The following is a 21,276-nucleotide window of genomic DNA, read 5'->3' as shown; positions in this document are numbered from 1 at the left end:
AAGAAAGAAACTTTAGGAAGAATCCACAAATTCAGTACACAAGGAATAGTACTTCTAAGTAGTACGAGAACAGACTCATTTGGTCTTCATCATCTCAGACCACTTCCATCTTCCCCACTTCATCTTACTTAGTGTGTCTTGTCTTAGTTACAAAAAAAAAAAAAAAAAAAAAAACAAACCTCGAAATACTTGTTCCAATGTCAGCAAATTAGGATTAAAATTAAATAAAACAAATTTCACTTAGTTACACTGACTCTGGTTTGGTTTTAAATTACAATGATTGTGGCTAATGTTTTGGTGGATTAAGCATGGCAGTGTAGGAGTCAGCAGCTCGGCTCTCCAAGACCCTGAAGATGCAGGCATACCTGATCCTCACGGTGCCCTACAAAACACTGAATAAACGCCTTCAAACTGCTCAAAAACACATAGTCCCGGAGATGAGCCACATCCTTATGGTGGTGGCTTAGCTGGCAAAGGTCTTGAGCGGCTGCCCACTGGGGACTCTATGGTCAGCCTACTGGATGGCACATGGGAAAAGCTTAGTCCTCAAGAGAAAGGTGGTGGAGTCCATTCAGGTGAAGGTTGAGAGCACCAAGCTATGCAAACGCAGGGTTGAGCAATTCAAGGAGTAACAGCAACCAGCTGGTGGCAGCCGCTGTGGAAGGGGAAGCGCCCTGACCGCATGATGGTGGAGCGTCTGTTGTGCTGAGGCTACTACGACGCTGGAAGCTTGTACCCAGAGTGGCGTGAAGAGCTGCCTGGAGTTCAGCCTAAATATTCAGGAGTTGTTTGAACTCATCTGACAGAACTAGAGACTGGACGCCACGAGGCATGGTCAGGCTGAAGGGAGCCAGCTGGCCAAGGTGCAGCAGGTCATGGGCAGGCTTACCTTCCCGCCAGACAGCCACCTCTTGGCCCTACATGGACCAGCCGGTGGTGGATGCTGAGCCAGCAGTTCCTGCACAACTACTGGCTGCACCAGCTGGGGAAAACTCTGTGTTCACCCTCACTTTGTAGGCAAGCTTCTTGGTGATAAAGACATCACAGTGCTCCAAGGAGGACGCCAGCTCCAAGAACCCTGACTGGTCTGAGCGCAGCCACTCCCTGAATTAGCAGCGCAGCCCCTGCCCATGGCCCACTGCACCAATTCCTGCCTGCTCTGCAAGAGTTCGGGACGCGATGATGGAGAGCCACCTGGCCCTGACGTGGCAACCTGAGGCTGCCTAACGGCTACAGCTATGGCTACAACTCTCATGCCATCTGTCAAGATGACAAAGACATTTGTCCGAGAACCAAAGAAGCCTTTCACTTCTCACTAGCCTGAAGGTGTACATCCTTAGGCGGAGCGGTCCCACGTGCCCCAGCCCGTGCCCCAGTCCTTGCCCACGCCCCCGTCCGCCTGCGTTTCTGTTTCTGGTGACCAAAGATCAGTGAACGACAATAGAGCTCCCTCCCGTGGCGCCTGAGCGGGGAGGGGTGGCACCGCAGTCTAGACTAGCCCACAGTGGTGGAGACGCTCCCGGGGGCTACACGCTCTCCGAGAGCCCTGCGCGTGGGTGCGGCTTAGGGTGTGCTACGTGCAACATCCCGGCGTTCCTCCCGCCCTATTTTCTGCTTGAGAAGGTATTCACGTGGAAATCCACGGGACCAGGTTCTGCAGAGTCCTTTCCTTTGGCTCCACAACTGCAGATGGAATGCTGTTCCTTGCAGAAACTAGTGACTCAGTTGAAGTAACCACCGATTACTTTTCAAATCAAATGAATCATTGTAATTTACACAAAACCACACTGTAGAGGCTTGTATTTAGCACTTATTTTTGCATGTTGGTGTCGATTAGCTAATAAACTGTAAACGTAAAGCAAGTTAATTAAAGGGTTTTCTATTTCTTAAAAAAAATCATAATAACTGTAAAAAAAAAAAGATATTATGGATGAAATACTTCCATTTTCTCGGATGCATAAGCATGAGTTGTAGTTGAAAAATCACCCTTAAAGTTTGCACATTGTAACGTGGTCCCTATGCATATGGCTACAGCTCACAAGGCAAACAACTCATCCCCAACTCCTGAACTGGTCCATATCTGCTCACTAACAAACAATCCCCTGATGACACATAGTGTTGTTGTGTGTCACATTTCTATAAAAATTTCTAAATATATATTCCTCATTTCTATGCTTATAACCGTACTTGGAGTAACAAAGAGTTAACAGATTTTGAGTAGAACTTGACAGATGAGGTTTTGAAACTCTAATTTATATGAACTGCTTTGTAAATACCTTAGCAGGTCCCTTTGCTGCAGGACTTCTGTCTTTACCATATTAACAAACACTGGGAATTTGCAAGAGAAAAATAGAGTGTGCAGCATCTTTCACTTTTCAGCATCTCTCACATTTATTCAACCCTAGAATTTTATTTTCCACTGAACATCTCACACTAAGTCTTCTGTGCAACATATACTGGGAAGGAAACACGTAATCATGTTCAACACAGACATGGAGTCCAGAGGCCTTTCCTCACTGCTGCTCTCTCCAGGCAAGCCAACTTAGTTCCAAAAGATAAAATGGAAACAAGCTACTGCCACTGAGGGTCTCAAAATTGATTACAAGTTTGTCTGACTTTCATTTGTATGTTCAATCCAGCCAGTCATGTATAAAAACAAAGCTGGTCTCTCCATTTGTGAGTGGGATGGATTTTTTTTTTTTTCCTGGTTGCTTGAATTATGTATTCCCTCCTTGGTGATCCCAACAAAGTCACATAACTTAATTTTCCCTGTCTATGATACGCCACTTATACCAGCTTAGTTTTGGCTGTGTCACCTGATTAAATTGAACATCCTTGCTGTCTCTCTACACATTATAGCAATGGGTAAACACATGAAAGCCCCTTTCACAAACAGACTTATGTATAAAAAGCAATGTCCTTAATAAGAACCATTGCATTTAATACAATAAAAAGCAATGAGAATCCTCAATATTATTAGTGAAGGAGCAGAAGCCAAACTGAGGACAAAGCATAAGCTGACATCCCACAAACCCCTCCCTCACTCTTGGGTGGGATATGTGTGACATTTCCTCCAGGAAGCTTCCAACTATCTTAATGCCTTGCTAGAAGGAAAAACAACATTAACTTGACAATGGCAAGGGCTCTAGATAATCCTGCCATTCTTCTTTAACATATGAAAATCCTCTTGCAAACCTTTCTCTTCCTAACCTCCCCCAACTCCTAAATATATAATCAGCCACCCCTCAAAAACCCCGGTGCACTAGCCCTTTCTGCTCTTGGGTCCTGTCCCCGGAGTGCTTTAGTGAAACCACCATTTTGCACCAAAGTTGTCACAAGAATTCTTTGTTGGCCATTGGCTCTGGATCTCATCCAACCAAACCTCACCTATATTCCAAAACTACATCATTATGAAGTCCTTACTTTGCAAATGAGAACAGTAGAACAATGAAGGGCTTTGTGCAGGACCACCAGATGGTTGTTAGCAGAACTGAGCCTGAATCCTGGAGCTCAAGTATCTTGAAGTCTCAAAGAGCTGTCTCAAAGATCTATAATGATTTATAGCAATATATAATAATCATTTGACATTTCCAAGTGGGTCACATTTTGTACCCTATGTACTTTCTTCCTTCTGACAGTTTCCAGGTACTTGACAATTATTTAATAAAGTTTGATAATATTTAACAAAATATCCTACAGCTTGACAACATTTTCTTAATAAAGGACTAGTTTCCAATTTATATTGCTATTGTTTACTTATTTAATGTAAGTTGTCCACTGTTGGGGCATCAGTCCCACAAAATAAAAAATCTCTTGGACATAGATGTTGCAATATGGGGTTTCATTCACTTCATCTTTTCATTCGTTTATTCAGTCAGTCATCATTGAACTGAAATCAACAAATCTAATCAACATTTTGAAGGCCTATGGTATGCCTGGTGTAAGAGACACAACCAGATTTGTAAAAGGCATAATCCCATCACAAAGAATATCACAGTTTAGTTGGAAGACAGGTATATGGTGGGGAGGGGAGCCAGGGGACCCTGAGCCCAGCATGGGTGCCAGGTGACTAGAGTGTCAGAGAACATTTCATGCAAGAGTATCATCTGAAATGAGTCTCAAAGGCTGTAGGAGGCATTTCATCATGCAAAAAGCAAAGGAAAAGACAATGCACACAGAGGAGACTACAGGGCATAGTCACAAGAGAAGACCCAACAGGCACCCACTTGTGGGAACTACAAGAAAAATCTACGTTGCTGACATAAAAGGCAAAACCAAGGCAAATTCATGAGCCAGTCCACAAACGGCAAGGGTCTTGGGCACCATGAGGGCTTAATTCTAGGTCAGAGATACCCAGCCTCTGTGCTGGTGTTATCCGGGGCTGAATGATTGTTGTCAGGACCATCTTATGATTATAGGATGTTTAACAATATTCCTGGGTTCTCCCCACAAGATGCTTATAGCAACAGTTCCTCTAAAAATGTCTCTAGACACTGCCAAGTATCTCTTTGGGGAGGAGAGAAGGAAAATCACCACTAGTCGAGGATTACTATTCTAGGCAAAAGAGAGCCATTCCAATGTTTTCTGTGAGGGGTGACAAGGTCAGATTTGCCTGAGACAGGGGCAGAAAGCATTGGCAGGGTTTGTGGCAGCCATCCTGAGGGCTCTGGGTCAATTCAGAGTATGGGGTGGGTAGCATCACCCAGAGTAATGTCTGAGGACAATTAGAAGTGAAAATAGAAGAGAGTCACGTTGAGGGAAAGTTGGGTTTAGTAGGCAAAGATAGTAAGTTCCTTTGGGAGCATGTCCCATTTGAGGTGTGAATGTGATGTTTAACTGACCATGGAAATTTTCACTATGAACCATGAGGAAAGAGTATAAGCCAGAAGTTCCTATTTGGGCATGTAGACAGTCTCTGAAACCCTAAAAAGTGACTAGAACTTCCTCAGAAAAGGGTTTAGGATAAGAAGCAGGATAGGGAGACTTTGCTCTGAGAGAGAGAGTAAGAAAGGGCACAGACAGAGACAGTCAGAGAGAGCAAGAAGCGCTTGCTATCTCGGAGGCCACTGACATAGTGTCTGGGAAGATCTAGCTAGCAACCCAGGGAAGGCGGTAAAGCGTTCAGAAGAATGAGTGAATTGATTAGAATGGCTAGAGGAGGAATATGGTGAGCATGGCTTTTCTTCCCAGCTCTACCTTCCTCAACAAGATAGCTAGAGCCAAGACTGTTAACTTCCCAGGATTTCTAGAATCCAAATGCCTAGGTATATTAACTAGTATTATAATATTATTGTTTTTATTTGTCTTATTACCTGGTGTCCAAACCTGTTTTTTTTTTTTTTTCTATCAACTTGCCTATTCATAGTTTTATCACTGTGCTTCCTCTTCTCAGCACCATGACCCAGCATCCCTTTTAATCTCTCTCTTCTCAAGAGGAGGAGGGGAGTGAGTTTTCAGTCCAGGAGATAATTTTTGCCCAGTCTCTCAAATCAGCTTCTTCTTTTGCATTGCCAAGGTTGCTGCCCCCCCCACCAAAATCATCTATAGATCTTTTGTGGGCACAAGACAAAACCTAACCACCTCATCCTGGCATCCAAGACCCTCATTCATATAACTATCACCAGTCCTGTTTCCAACTAATTCTTACACCTAGCTTGTGTTCATGGTTCCATGGTCCAGGAAAAGAAACACCCTGGGGATAACAATGCAGAAGTTAGGTTCTGTCAAATGAGAAGTGAGTGAATTTCCCTCCCTTTGTATATGGTCCATGCCTCAAAGAGTCTCAAGTGACTTGGGATGTTCCCAGAAGGTAAATGTGATATTATAACTTATAATAAGCAATATATGTATGCTCTTTGTCCTGTTCCTAGAAAAAAGTCTTCCTGGGAATTTCCAAGGGTTAAGCACCATATAAGTATATTTTTTTTTATGTGGGGGAAAATAAAAAGACTTTTGAAAAGCTACTAGTTTCCCTAAGGATGGGAGCTATTTACCAGAGGCATCAACCATGTGATTAGGAAGTTAGAACCTTTAGTCCCACCTGTCCAACCTCAGGGAGGGGAGAGAGATGGAGATTAATAACGAATGGTCAATAATTTAATCAGTTGAGTATATGTAATAAAAACCCAGAAAGAATGGTGTTAGGGAGCTTCTGGGTTTGTGAATATGTGGAGGTGCTTGGAGAGTGGAAGCTCTGTGTGCCTTCCCCATATTTTACCTTGTGCATCTCTTCCTTCTGTCTATGCCTGAGTTATATCCTTTTATAATAAACAGTAATCTAGTAAGTAAAAATGTCTCTCTAAACTCTGTGAGCCACTCCACAAATTAGTCAAAGCCAAGGAGAGCGTCATGGGAACCTCTGATTTATAGTGGATCAGTCAGAAGCACAGGTGGTAATCTGGACCTGCAACTGTCATCGAAGGAAGCGGCAGTGTCACGGGACTGAGCCTTTCACTTGTGAGAGCTGATGTTCTCTCCAGGTAGACAGTGTCAGAACTGGGTTAAATCGTAGGAATGCCAGCCAGGGGCAAAGAATTGCTTGATGGTGTGGGGAAACTCCCAGCTCCACATCAGAACTGGTGATCAGAATTATAGATTTCACCTCAATTTCCAGGCCATTCCAGATTGGACCCTCACAGCAATCAGGGAAGATGGATCTCAAAGGACAGTGGATTAAATCAGTTAGAATGGCCAAAATTAGCAAGACAGGAAACAACATGTGTTGGAGGGGACGTGGAGAAAGGCAAACCCTCTTACACTGTTGGTGGGAATGCAAGTTGGTGCAGCCTCTTTGGAGAATAGTGTGGAGATTCCCCAAGAAATTAAAAATAGAACTTCCCTATGACCCTGCAATTGCACTCCTGGGTATTTACCCCAAAGATACAGATGTAGTGAAAAGAAGGGCCATCTGTACCCCAATGTTTATAGCAGCAATGGCCACGGTCGCCAAACTGTGGAAAGAACCAAGATGCCCTTCAACGGATGAATGGATAAGGAAGATGTGGTCCATATACACTATGGAGTATTATGCCTCCATCAGAAAGGACGAATACCCAACTTTTGTAGCAACATGGACAGGACTGGAAGAGATTATGCTGAGTGAAATAAGTCAAGCAGAGAGAGTCAATTATCATATGGTTTCACTTATTTGTGGAGCATAACAAAAATCATGGAGGACATGGGGAGTTAGAGAGGAGAAGGGAGTTGGGGGGAATTGGAAGGGGAGGTGAATCATGAGAGATTATGGACTCTGAAAAACAATCTGAGGGGTTGGAAGTGGCGGAGTGGGGGGTGGGAGGTTTGGGGAACCAGCTGGTGGGTATTGGAGAGGGCACAGATTGCATGGAGCACTGGGTGTGGTGCAAAAATAATGAATACTGTTATGCTGAAAATAAATTAATTAATTAATTTTTTAAAAATGGACAATGAAACCCCAGAATCAACCTGAGCACGCTGGATCTTTGGCATAGTTGGTGACAAAGACCAAAGATAAAGGGTGGGCTGGGGATATTGTTGGATCACCATATCCCAGGGCAAGATTGATTTACCTGCTACCTCACAGGGTCTGCTTTGGATGTGAGATAGGGCTGCATGTAAAAGTGGGGCAGCAGGTGGCATTCTACTGGCTTTGAAGGAGGAAAGTTCTGTCTTAAGAGACTTCTGGCAATTGTCCATGGTCAGTCCTATAATCAGTCAGTCCAGGCCATGGCCCAGCCCTGCCATCTCTGTTCACCAGCCTAGCCCAGAGGAAAAGGTGCTCAAGCCATAGTTGTATGACATGTATCCATTCTTTTTCCCTTAGCTCAATTTTTCCATCACTGTCTCTGTAAAATAGCCCCCACATGGCAGAGCGCTTTCCATCAAAGTTCCTTTTTAAGATGCCAGTCACCGTGCAAACTTTTAATGATAGAAAGCCATGCACAAGGTGAATTTTTATGCCTTTTCATTCAAAGGCAGAGCTATGGGTGAACTCAGTCAGTAAAAGGTTTATGGCAAGAAAAAAAGAAATTTGAAATTCTCAGAAGCTACAAGACCAGACCTCCCAGAAAACTGAATTGCCTTTGTCAAAAAGCTAAACCCATGACTCCATACAAATATAGAACAGACATGTGTCAAAGCTTTATTCACCCAATGGTGATGTGTCCAGCAGGACAGCAAAACTGGTTCAAAGAGAGTTCATGGAATGAGGTCTAGAGCACCACTCAAGAAGGAAGAAGGAAAAGAGCCACTGAAATAAGTTTGCCAAGCTTGAGACAAATGGGGCAAAGGAAAGAAAATGCTAAGGACTTATATATGATCTTCTCCCCTGGACACAATGGTTTACATTTCTCCTAACCAAATATAAGTTTACTGATAAACTTGCAGGATCTGGGCCTGAGCCAGGGAAACCAAAATGGCCCCAGAACTTCTCACTGTAATCCCCAGGACTGTGAATATGATGAAACAGTGCATGGTTATGTTACCTCACATGGAAAATGGGAGTATGCACATGTAATTAAAGTTACTAATTAGTTGACTCTGAGTTCGTCCAAAGGGAGAAACCCGGTGCTTTCTCAAAAGCAGAGATTTGCTACAGTTAGTAGCAAAAGGGGAAATCCGACTGGGGAATTTATGAGAAGAGGTTCTGGGTTACTGAGATGCAGGGGGCCGTGTGTCAAGGACCCAAAAGCAACTTGTAGGAATTAAGAGTGTCCCAGGCTGATGACCAGCAAGGAAATGGAACTGAACCTCTGTCCTACAACCTCTGGAAACAACCAAAAATCTGGACATTACTCAAAAGCAAACAAACAGGAGCGCCTGGATGGTTCAGTGGGGTAAGCCTCTGCCTTCGGCTTGGGTCATGGTCTCAGGGTCCTGGGATCGGGCCCCACATTGGGCTCTCTGCTCAGCGGGGAGCCTGCTCCCCCCCCTCCGCCTGCCTCTCTGCCTGCTTGTGATTTCTCTCTCTGTCAAATAAATAAATAAAATCTTTAAAAAAAAAAAAAAAGCAAACTTGTTTGTTATTGTTTTAACAATCTGAAGGAGTATAAGAAGTGCAAGAAGAGCCAATCTCATAATCCATTCATGCCCTTTCTCATAGTCTTCCAGGTCCTACAATCCCTGCTTCATCCCAAGAAGAAAGAGTAAGGCAGGGCATCCTACCAGCAAATGAGCAAGCCTATTTTTCCAACATGTTTTACCGGACCTATGCAATAGGAAATATACTTTAACACTGAAACCCATATGAACATATATGTACCCATGAGTATTTAAAGCTTCATGGAAAACCCTTCCAACACCTTGATCCCAGACTTCTAGTCTTCAAAGCTATAAGATCATAAATTTCTGTTGTTAAGCTACCCACTCATTCTGTGGTGCTTTGTTATGGCAACCCAAGCAAATGAATACATGGTGTACTTCAATAGTTTCTAGTCTGTTCCACTTCTTCTTTTTTTTAATGCTGTTTAGGACAAAAATTGATTTCACCACGATAAATGAACCATACCATGGCTTGAAGAACTGAGAAAATGCTATAGTCCTTCCATTTTCTACCCCAGTAACAAGACATAGGCTACCAATAGGCTCAGAAAGGAAAGATTCTACATATATAGTACAGGGGATTGCCTTGAGTGAAAGGATACAAATGTAATACCTTTAATGGGGGAAATGAACTTCTCTAATCACCCTTGACAGGAACATGTGATACTCCTACTGCCCTTTGAAGAAGGGAGAATAGGTGAGCTTGAGTTTAAGGAGAGGAAAGCAATATTTCTAGTTCTTTCTGAAGCTTTGGTCCCATTCTCAGAATGGGTCTTGGTTATTTCTATGTAATACTGCAAAGAAGAAAACAAAGAATTGGCCTTTAGTTTTGATGCTATCCATCCTAGAATCTTTGAGAAAGAGTAGTACATCTAGAACTTAGAGAACACACTTCCCTACCAAACAGACAGCAAATAATACCAAATCAGAGCCAGAGTTTATAGCATTTCCAAGAGTAGGGCGATACCCAAAACCACAAAGTATTGCTCTTCAGAGAGCTGAAAAATTTAAAGTTTTAAGTAAATATCACCACCACCACCACCATCATCATCACCATCACCACCACCACCACCATCATGATCAACATCGCTATTGTGACCATCATCACACCATCATCACCATCACCACCATCACCACCATCATCACCACCATCATCACCACCATCACCATTATGACCATCATCACAACATCATCATCACCATAACCATTATGACCATCATCACCATCATCACCATCACCACCATCATCACCATCATCACCATCACCATTATGACCATCATCACATCATCATCACCATCACCACCACCATCATCATCATCACCATCACCATTATGACCATCATCATACCATCATCATCACCACCATCATCTTTATTATTATCATTATTATATACTGGCAAGAACTACAATGGTAAAAGTCCATGTATAAGTCATCACACCAGTCCTTAAAATGCTATTTATAGGAATTATTTAGTTTAGTAAACTAAACAAATTCTAAACTAAACAATTCCTATAAATAAACAGCTTACTATACTAAACAATTTTTATAAATAGCATTTTAAGGACTATCAAATCTTTCATGAATCAGGTGTTGATGCACAAAGGGTCCAGGTCAGAGTATGGGATGAAGGTCCATGCTCTAGAGGCAAGTGGGAGTGCGGCCAGGCCATATGGTATTCCTCATGTGTCCCTGCTTCTCAAGATTTCATTTATTCCCCATCCGGATACAGTGAGGAGTAAGCATGTTGATCCCACAAAGCCCTTAGAGTAGTGCTTGCTGTACTATCTCTGCTCCAGAGATGTTGGTCCTTAATTGAATACAAAACACTTGGAGGTTTTCTGAAAATGCAGATTCTGACTCAAAGCCTGGGGCAGGGCCTGAGGTTCTATTTTCTTACAAGTTCCCAGGTTATACTGATGATGATGTCCACTGGCTCCCTTTTGTGTAGAATGGATCAAAAACATGCAAAGAAATGGCTTATCAGAGATGAGAAGAGGTTGATATGGTTAATATTTTTTAAATATCTCTGTATGTATATATTATATATATAATTAGTAGTATGTAATTATTTTAAAATTAATAACCAAAACCTAATCAATACATAATTATTTAAAAAATATATAAATATGTGTGTGTGTGTGTGTGTGTGTGTGTGTGTGTACATATAAAACTCAAGCTATAATGCCACAGTCAGTAACAGGAAGGACAAACCAAGGACTGGGTCACACTCTCTGGCCAGGCAGCTGGAAGAAATGCAATGCAAAGCATCTGGTGTTTAAAGCAACTATTCAACACTGTAATTAAAGGGGAATCACCAAATCTGTAAACACCAGGGCCTGCCAGCCCACACAGTGGCCCAATCACAGCTTCTGCCCAGCTGGAGAAGCTCAGAGATCCTTCGAAAGTTAATTAAATGGTTTCTGCTCCATTGGTGGACCCTGGTGAACCCTGCTTAGGCCATCCCATGGCAACTGCACCTGGACCCTCCATCCATGTCTTTCCCAAAAGAAGCAGCTGAGATTTCAGAAAGTTTCACAACTATTCACCTCTAGTTCTGTTATCCTCACTAGCCAGAATGTCTTCCTCCCCAGCTCCTTGACCTTACCCCACCCCCAGAATTTAGGGTGGGATATTCTTCAAGGAGTGTAAAACTCTCCAATGGCACCATTTTCCCACATTATACTACTGGTGCTCTCACTCTGGGAGCCAGAAAAGGGATGTCAAAACAAGATTTGGGCTCCTGTCCTCTACCTAACACACAGCGTGTGGCTTTAGATGCCTCACAGCTCTTCCGGATTCCTTATCTCTAAGATGACCAGAGAAACAATTCTTGCTCATCTGAACTCACTGATCCAGCCTTCTCATCATGTCACTGGGAGCGGGTTCCCTGAGCATCCAGCCCCTTGCCCCTTCTGTTCTTCCCTCCAGCCCTCTTAGCCCAGCCCTCAGGAGCCTCTCCCAGGAGACTGCAGTCCAACTGGGCTCCTAGGGAAAATGAAAAACAGAGAAAGCTTCCGGATCTCACTCATTAACTGAGAACTGGGAGTTAAAAGCCCAGCAAGAGAACTCAGAAGTGTCATAAACAGAGAAGGATGTGGTCATAACATTTTCTACATGGGTGGACCTCTGTTCAATGTAAAATTCTAATGGGGTTTGTAAACATAAAATGTTTCGGCGTCAATGGAAAAGGCAGTTTTACACCAACAAAAATAGCTTAAGTATTTTAAAGTAGCACACCCCTATCCCCCCTCCCCAAAATTGGCCCAACTGAAATAACTTGATACTCAAATGAAAGTGGACAGAAAGTTGGTCAGGGTGTCCGCAGAAGACTGCTTCTCTGGTGGAAAGCTGTGGAGGGCCAGGCAGGAGGTGGAGGAAAGGGCCCCACACTCCCCTAACCCCTCCCACCTAGCCAGGACACCCACAGGAAGCCTCCCTACTGACTTTCCTTTCTTGCATTCTTTCTTTGATACATTGGCTGCAGCTTGGATTCAGGTTTCTTCAGACAGGGACATCCCTGTTTCCAACACCCTCCTGGTGTTTTATGGAGATTTTATCTATATTAGTGTTCTCTGGAAAAACAGAGCTAATAGGATTTATATACATACAGAAAGAGATGTAGTATGAGGAGATGACTCATATGATTATGGAAGCAAAGAAGTCCCACAGTGCTGTCTGCAAGCTGGACACCAGTAAATCTGGTGGTGTGGTTCTGAGTGAAAATGAAGACCAAGAATCAGGAGCACTAATCCCTGAGAGCGGGAGAAAACCACATCCCAGCTTTAGGCAGGCAGAATACATTCTTCTTCCTTCCTCTGCCTTTTCGTTCCATCCAGATCCCCAAAGGATTGAGTTATACCTACTCTGCATTGGTGAGGGAAATCTCCTTTACTCAGTAAATTCAATGCCAATTCAAATGTTAATCTCTTCAGGAGATACCCTCACAAACAAACCCAGAAATAACATTTTGCCAGCTATCTGGACACACCTTAACCCAGTCAAATTGTGTAAAATTAACCATTATACCAGGCAAGTCACATCTCAGGGAGGAACTCCCATTCTGAGAAGGTTCTCCTACTAAAACAAGTCAGGCCTTTGGAAAAGTAATTTGATGTAAAAGTACCCCAAATTTTAAGAGTGATATTAAAAAAGAAGAAGAAGAAGAAAAACATGTCAGACTTGATGGTGTAACCATTACTGTCAACCAGGGATTGTAAAATTCTAAAACTCTAATAAAACCAAATCGGGTTGTCCTCTCCACATCAAGGTAGGAGGTGTTGGAGCTTTGCCTGGCTCCAAATCTTGTGTCAGGTGAAGACAGTACTCCATACAGGTGCAGACTTGCCCCAGGCCCCATGCAAACAGTTAAGAATCCTTTGATAACCCTTCTCAAGCACTCAGAGATGCCAACAGCATAGGGAAAGCCTTGCAGGACGGGTCAATAAACATGAAACAATACTGCTGGATTCCAAGGATGCTTCAGGATACAGTCTCTGATTTCACCTGGGGACTGGGGCCACATTCAGGCCATGCCGTTGTACCATGATGCCCACTAGGTTGTAAGTTCTTCCTGATGACCAGAAACTAAATACCAGGAGTTATTGTAATTCACTTGTCATAAAATCACTAGCAAAAGTGGCACATGATTATGACATACAGGAAAAAAGAACTGTAAAAATTATTTAAGAAGTCAGTTATGGATAAGGTTGATGTTTAAACTCAGATGCCAGGACATTTCTAGCCAAATATTTCAGATATTAGAGCAAGTATCAACATTGTGTTTTAGTGACTTGAATTTGAAAGATTACATATTAAAAAAATACCATAACTCAGTGAAATTTTAAAATTATTTTATATTTTATTAGTCTTGATCAAGTCGGTAGTGACCTAATGAAATGGTACATGTCAATGGAAGACAGACGTTTATGTTGTCTATGAGCCTTGCTGAGGCAGCCCCGGGACCTCTTCCCAAGACTGGAAAGGTGATGCAGGACTGATAGAAGCACTGGGGTGAATCTGTCTGATCTCTCTGAATCCAAGCCACTTCAAATAGGATTTTATTTCCAAAATAAAAATGGAAGATGAGATACTGAGTCTCCTGAGGGAACTAAAACTCTAAAAGACAAACTCTGGACATTTATATTGTTGAATTGCTAAACTATATTAATCTCCAGGCCAATGTGACATATTAGTCTCAATTGCTATTAAAGTCTGCATTTATCATTAAACACATTTCCCAACAAATTCTCTGGACTAAATACACATATCTTGGTATCATGATGCTATCATACCTCAAATATAAACAAAACTGGGGAAAACTAGGAGATGTTCTTTTTCTTTTTGCATGAGTGATCAAGACTCAACCTTGTATAACATTACATTTCATTCATAAATGTCCAAATGACAAGTCTTCCTTGTTTTCATGACAGCTCCTCAAACTGGCACAGAGCATGGTGTTGTTCTCATTCAGAGGATGTCAAGTTAAATTAATTTTTATGAAGAGAAATGTTCATGGGACAGTCACAGGTTTTCAGGGAAATGGTATCATGACTCACACGAGTTGCTCATTTAGAACATCAGTGAACATTCTTCAGGATCTTTAACAAATGGTCAAGTCGTCAGGATATCAGACCCTCCAGCTGTTTTCCTGGACTCTTACAGAATTCCCAGAGCCAGAATAGATTTCGTCCTCACTTTAGAAATCCTTCCACTATAAATGCTGGCTTTGGATAAGAATATTTCTTTGACTGAGGGTGTAATGTTATTAGAAATAAATTTAATTAGAATATCTTTGTGTCTAACCTACCAAATACACTGTGTGAAATTTAATTCATTTCCACATCAATGTTAGAATTTTCTTTACCACTTAAGAAGCTGAAGAATGTAGGGGTAAAGGTGAGCTCATGGTGGACTGGCTGTACATTTTGCTTCCTAAATAAAATTCAAAGAATTTGTCTAGGCTTTGTTCTCTGCCTTGCTTGCTGCTGGCCCCATCTCTCCCTCCCTATGTGACACCTGGATTTTGAGGGCCTTTTCATCCTCAGGCTTTTCCATATCCACAGTGCTCCTTCATTTGTGGAGAGCCCATCTCCTTCTATGACAGCCAATCAGCCTAAACTTCAGCCTTCCTCTTCCTAAATGCCTCAAGTGTTTGATGATTGACTGTTAGGTTTGGACAGAGAGCATGCTCGCCTTCCTATCAAAAACAAATCTGGGCTTTTCCGGACCTGGCTAAGCAGGAGGCGCCATCATGGGAGTCGACATCCGGCACAACACGGACCGAAAGGTTCGGCGCAAGGAGCCCAAGAGCCAGGACATCTACCTGAGGCTGTTGGTCAAGTTGTACAGATTTCTGGCCAGACGAACCAACTCTACCTTTAACCAAGTCGTGTTGAAGAGGTTGTTCATGAGTCGCACCAACCGGCCACCTCTGTCCCTCTCCCGGATGATCTGGAAGAGGAAGCTGCCCGGCCGGGAAAACAAAACCGCTGTGGTTGTAGGGACCATAACCGATGACGTGCGGGTCCAGGAGGTGCCCAAACTGAAGGTGTGCGCGCTGCGTGTGAGCAGCCGTGCCCGGAGCCGCATCTTCAAAGCAGGAGGCAAGATCCTCACCTTTGACCAGTTGGCCCTGGACTCCCCCAAGGGCTGTGGCACCGTCTTGCTGTCTGGGCCACGCAAGGGCCGAGAGGTGTACAGGCATTTTGGCAAGGCTCCCGGAACCCCACATAGCCACACCAAACCCTACGTGAGATCCAAGGGCCGGAAGTTCGAGCGCGCCAGAGGCCGGAGGGCCAGCCGAGGCTACAAAAATTAACCCCAGATCCTGCGTTGTTATTAAAGATTTTGAATTCTGAAAAAAAAAAAAAAAAAATCTGGAAGAAGAGATTTTTCATTATGAGATTTTCCAATAAAAGCAGAAAGATGGATTTGGTAAAGGCTACCATCCAAGCCATCAGTGAGTGGAGGGTGATTTTATTTTAGCAACATTAACTGCTGTGGAAAATACCTAAAGTAGGGCCAGAAATATGATAAAAATCACACGTTCCTTTCCTTCCAGGAAAAGGAGACAAGTGGAAAGCAAATATGATAAAAATCGCACGTTCCTTTCCTTCCAGGAAAGGAAGAGAAGTGGAAAGCAAAGGAGTGTTTTGGGGTTAAATCAAATGCTTTTTAGTGAGCGTTCGCCCCAGAAGAGTTCCAGGTCTAGGTGAAGTCAAGATGTGGCGGCAGTCTGTCAGTTTGAAGTTTCCAAAAACCCTCCAGTCAGGTTGTCGCTGCAGGCTGTGTATTGCACCACTAGATGGCACTGTTGTCTATGGCACACTCCCCACGTCTGCTTGTTTTGCCTTCCTGGAGAGGAAGACAAAGAAAAATCCGTTTACACACACACACACACACACACACACACACCACCCCCCCCACCACCCCCCCTCCCGCACTCAACACTGAAGACAGCACAATGCCTCTTCGCCTTCAAATCATGCCCCACCTGTTAGATGCCTTCAGCAGAGCTCAGTACCCTCTGCAGCCCTTCCCAGGGCTGGATAGACAGCAGACACCAGTTCAGGCTGATGAGCACAATGTCCAAAAAGCATTGAGTGTGCAAGCTGGATCAACCAGAATATCAAAGAGAGGATCCAGTTCAAAAGAGGGACATTGCAAGTTGCTCCAGAGAGAAGCAGGGCAAGCGACAATGCCAAGTCTGTGAGCGGTAGGTGGCTCGTGAGGGGTGCATTTAGTTGAAGGGGAAAAGGTCTAGGGGAGCACAGTCTCAGAGTCTAGGGCCCGAGACAGGGTGAACAGAGGTGACAGCATGCAGGGATGCTAGCAGGCTGCATGGGCAGTGAGGGCGTGGAACAGTTACGTTACACTCTTGTGCGGCCACAGGTAAAACACGGTACATGAACACAGAGTTGAGGCCAGATTCTCTTCCTAATTATGACCCCAGCTGTGAACACTGTGCCTCACCCTCTGTGGCATTTGTTCTTTGCAAAGTGGAGAGGAGATGCAGGGGAGACAGGGTCATGCGCCCTGAGGTGCTGTGAGTGGGGAGTGAATGAAGGAGACAGACACCAAATGGATAAGATGTGTAGACAGGGTGTGCAATCACCTCAGCTGCTTTCTTGAGTGGATATATTGCCATGAAATATGAATCACTTTTCCAGGAATTTTAACATCAGTAGCTTATAATGGCACCACAGGAGCTGCCCAAACATCTGAGCCACAATCCTGGCTCCTAAATCAGGTGGGATTTAATTATTCCTGAAAGGTGTGCCAAAGGGTGAGAGTAGAAGGCAAAAGCAGGAGGATGATGTTACCCTCCGAGAGACCTCCCCCTAGGTCAGTTCTGGAGTTTATTACCTACAGTGACAGTCCCCCACAGGGGCCAGGGAGCCTGTCTGCTACATTGCTGTGTGGCCCACATGGATCCTATAGTTCTGGGCTCGGCTGCTGTTTGGGAACAGGACAGCTAGTACATCACGCCTGTGACAACCCGTCGAGCACCAGGACAATCCCCCTTTCAGACAGGGAAACAAGAGTGTTCTGTGAAGGACTTCCAACACATTCCTCTGGAGTGGAGCAAAGCACGTTTCCGTTTTGGCAGCCTGTCTACCACAAAGCACAACCCTAGCCTTCAGCGGAGTTCAGTGCGGACATGGTGACTTCAGGCATTCACTCTCCACCCTGCCAGTCTCTACAACATGCAGGTACTGAAGGCCAAGTGAGCAACTGCAGTATTATTTTAAGAACTAAAATTTCCCAAAGCCCCAGACACTCTGAGAACTTTCAAAGAAAGCTATTTTTGTCCTTTAAAGTTTTGGCCAATATTCCACCTTCTCCATGAATCGCCCATTCTTACACAGGGTAGTACCTCACAGGTAACCAAGAGAAAGCCACATTCATAGTGCAAAGGACGTGGGCTGACTGTGCTGGGGGTGAATAGAGCCCCTGAGAGACTCTCGGGGATCACATGCTTCTACAGGAGCCCTAAAGAGATGCAGGTGTGGGACCAGACCTCATTTCACGGTATTTTCCCTCTACTCCCACATTCAGAGCTTCTTGTTGAAAACTGAACTCTGTGCTTCAGAACCAAATGGTAACTGAAAGACAATTTGGGAGTTTTACTGCTCTGCAAGCAAAGGAAGCTGCAGCAGGGCCACAGACCTCGAAAAACTACAAGCCTGCCTGGAGGAAGAGACTGGGAGTGGGGGGTAGTTATAGATAAATACAGGATCTAGCTGGTTTTGACAGGAATTGTATACTTGCTGCCAGCCTCCTTTGTCCTGTCTTTAGCGTGGTCCCTGGTCCCTGAAACAAAAGGCTGAGAAGAAGGGAGGGGAGGTTTGCAGAAGAGAAGGAAAAGCGTTATTTAAAAATGAAGCTTCACTGAAGTGTTAGTGCAACCATTTGAATTTGTTCAGCTATACACTTTTCAGTAGTCTTAAGCTCACTGAGAAGGTCTGCAGTTGGTGTGGAAATGGTATGTCTTTACCTCTGTAGATTACAGCCAACTTTATACATGAAAAAGACAATGTGGGGCACCTGGTGGCTCAGTCAATTAAGGTCTGTTTTCAGCTCAAGTCTGATCCTGGGGGTCCTGAGCCCCACGTCGGGCTCCCTGCTAAGGAGGGACACTGCTTCTGCCTCTCCCTCTGTCCCTCCTTGCCTCCCCATTCCTGCTCTCTCTCTCACTCTCTCAAATAAATAAAATCTTAAAAAAAAAAAAAAAAGACAATCTGTGCTTCCTTTATAGAATAAGGTAATTGCCTTCTTTTTCTATTGCCTAATTCAAATTCATGTCTACAGAAAATTTAAATTTGTGAGATTAATCATAAGTACTCTCTAACAACCTCTTTTGTTCCAGCTTAGCCTTAGAATTCAAGAACTGAGGGGTGTTAGTCCCCCAGTGAGAGGTCATCACTGTGTTCTTTCCACTGCTCCATCCTCACATGTGAGTGCTTCCTGGGCACAAGGGAGGACCATGCCCACATTGGGTTTGCATGCTCCGCGGTGTGTGTTAGATGTGAAACTGAATATCTAGAGCAATTTGGAATAATGGGATAAGTGCTCTGAGAAGGACCCCATTATTCAGACCATACCCATAATTGCTAGAAGTTACTGAGGGTTCGTTGATAACTCAGAGATGTCTTGAGCTATTATTATTATTTTTCTATTACATTTATTGATTTTTTTTTACTTCTCATTCCCTTAGGGCAAGTTTTCTCAGTTCCAACAAAATCAACACTTTTTTCTGGGTAATCCATTTGTTTTTGTGTGTGTGTTTGTTTGTTTGTTTGTTTGTTTTGGGGGGTTGAAGAGGAGCAGAGGGACAGGGAAAGAAAAAATCTTAAGCCAGCTTAAGTTGCATGGCTTGATCTCAAGACCCTGAGATCATGACCTGAACTGAAATCAAGAGTAGAATGCTTAAGCAACTGAGCCACCTAGGCACCCCTAGGCTGGATAATTCTTTGTTGCAGGATATTTAACTGCATCTGACAACTCACTAGTTGTCAAAAGGGTCTCTGCTCCAAGTCATGACAACTGTGGCTTCCTCCGTACATCGCCAAATGTCATCTGGGGGTAAAACTACCACCAACCCACCTGCACTGAGAACTGCTGCCATATGGCTGTGCCATGAAGCAGGAAATGGTGGGCAAGAAAGTGAGGCAGGGAGGTCTGTTGGGGCTAAGCCATGAACTAGGAAGAATGTCCCCAGTGGCAAAGTCTCCAAAGAACACAACAGTCAAAGCTGGGAGACCCTTGGAGAGCACAGGGGAGAAACTTTGGAGGTGTTTGAGAAAAAGAATTCTGATAGCCACCCCTGAATGTGTGAAAGGGGAAGACTGGAGGTAGAGGGAAAGACTAAAGTGTTTTCTGTCTACAGATGACCAGCTCAGATCTCATCTGTGGGCTGAGCACATCCCTCAGCAAACTCATTCTAAGTAGCATTCTGCACAGATAGAGTTCACAACAGAGTCATGGCAGCCGTGTCAACTACAGGAGTGAAATAGGGTCCCCAATCCCTTTGAACTCTGCATGGTAAGGCTACTTCCATGTCCATTTTGGTCATCACATGTCAAAGGGCATCAACAAATCACAACATAGAGATGAAAGAATGCCCAAGATCTTGACAGCATCCAGCACTAAGTCGTAAGGGGAATGACTGAAGGAAGAGTCTGCATCCTGAAAAAGAAAAAAAAAAGTATATATATATATATTTTTTTCTTTTTTATTATTTATATATAAATATATATAAATAATATATATAAGTATATATTATATAGATAGATAGATAGATAGATAGATATCTTATTAAATAATGTGAAAGAGCCTCCTGTACATCAGAATGGCTGGTGCATTATAAGTATCAGTAAATTTTAAGAAAAAATAAAGATGGGAGGCAGGATAGCTGTCTTCATACAACTGAAGCTCTCTCAGAGCAGAGGAGCTGTCAGTCTAGATGATTCTGAAATTCTCTGATTCCATCCAATCTCATCATATCCTCCAGGGGATCAGTCACACCAGGAGTTACGTTAGGCTCCAAAGGCCACATTTCAGAAGGAATTTTGACAAGCTGGGACAGCCTCAGAAAAGAGCAGCCTTAGTGTATTAAGTCATATGTACCAAGTTAACAGGGTGAGTTTTCTTCTTTCCCCCTTAAGAATAATACCAATAGGGGCGCCTGGGTGGCTCAGTGGGTTAAGCCGCTGCCTTCTGCTCAGGTCATGATCTCAGAGTCCTGGGATCGAGTCCCGCATCGGGCTCTCTGCTCAGCAGGGAGCCTGCTTCCTCCTCTCTCTCTGCCTGCCTCTCTGCCTACTTGTGATCTCTGTCTGTCAAATAAATAAATAAAATCTTTAAAAAAAATAAAAAAGAATAACACCAATAGTATTCATACTCTTCAAAGGACATTTAGAAAATACAGCTGAGAGTAGCCCCACCATCTAGAAATAACCATTTTCAATATTTTAATATTCAGCCATATTGTCTTCCAAGATTTTGTTTTCTATGCATACAGATTCCTACTTTCAAACACAATACAGGAACATTACAAATTCCTAATCAAAAATTTTCATCCAGGCACAATCATCAAACTCTATTTTTGGCATTATGAACACCATTATTAATTTTGAATTTTTTCTAATGAATTGACCATAAACTCTAAGTCAAAGCAGGTATGATTATGCTGATGGCTCCTTCAGATTTCCAACTTCATGTTGATTTCATTATGTTTGTGAGAACATCTCTTGCCAC

At 43.4% G+C, this 21,276-nt stretch overlaps 1 protein-coding gene and 1 pseudogene across 1 annotated transcript; both read left to right on the top strand.

The window, feature by feature from the left end:
• The first annotated feature begins 921 nt into the window (after nt 1-921).
• Nucleotides 922-1,324, top strand: LOC131837095 (E3 ubiquitin-protein transferase MAEA-like; annotated as a pseudogene).
• Nucleotides 1,325-15,235: 13,911 nt separating this feature from the next.
• On the top strand, nt 15,236-15,869 carry LOC131835211 (large ribosomal subunit protein eL18-like). The gene has a single exon (XM_059179585.1). The coding sequence runs from the start codon at nt 15,269-15,271 to the stop codon at nt 15,833-15,835; it is 567 nt and encodes a 188-aa protein (XP_059035568.1). The 5' UTR covers nt 15,236-15,268; the 3' UTR covers nt 15,836-15,869.
• The last annotated feature ends 5,407 nt before the right edge of the window (nt 15,870-21,276 follow it).

The sequence above is a fragment of the Mustela lutreola genome, chromosome 7 (genome assembly GCF_030435805.1).
Source record: "Mustela lutreola isolate mMusLut2 chromosome 7, mMusLut2.pri, whole genome shotgun sequence".
NCBI lineage: Eukaryota > Metazoa > Chordata > Mammalia > Carnivora > Mustelidae > Mustela > Mustela lutreola.
Note: the sequence above shows the minus strand (reverse complement) of the source record. Positions and strands in the feature narration are given on the sequence as shown.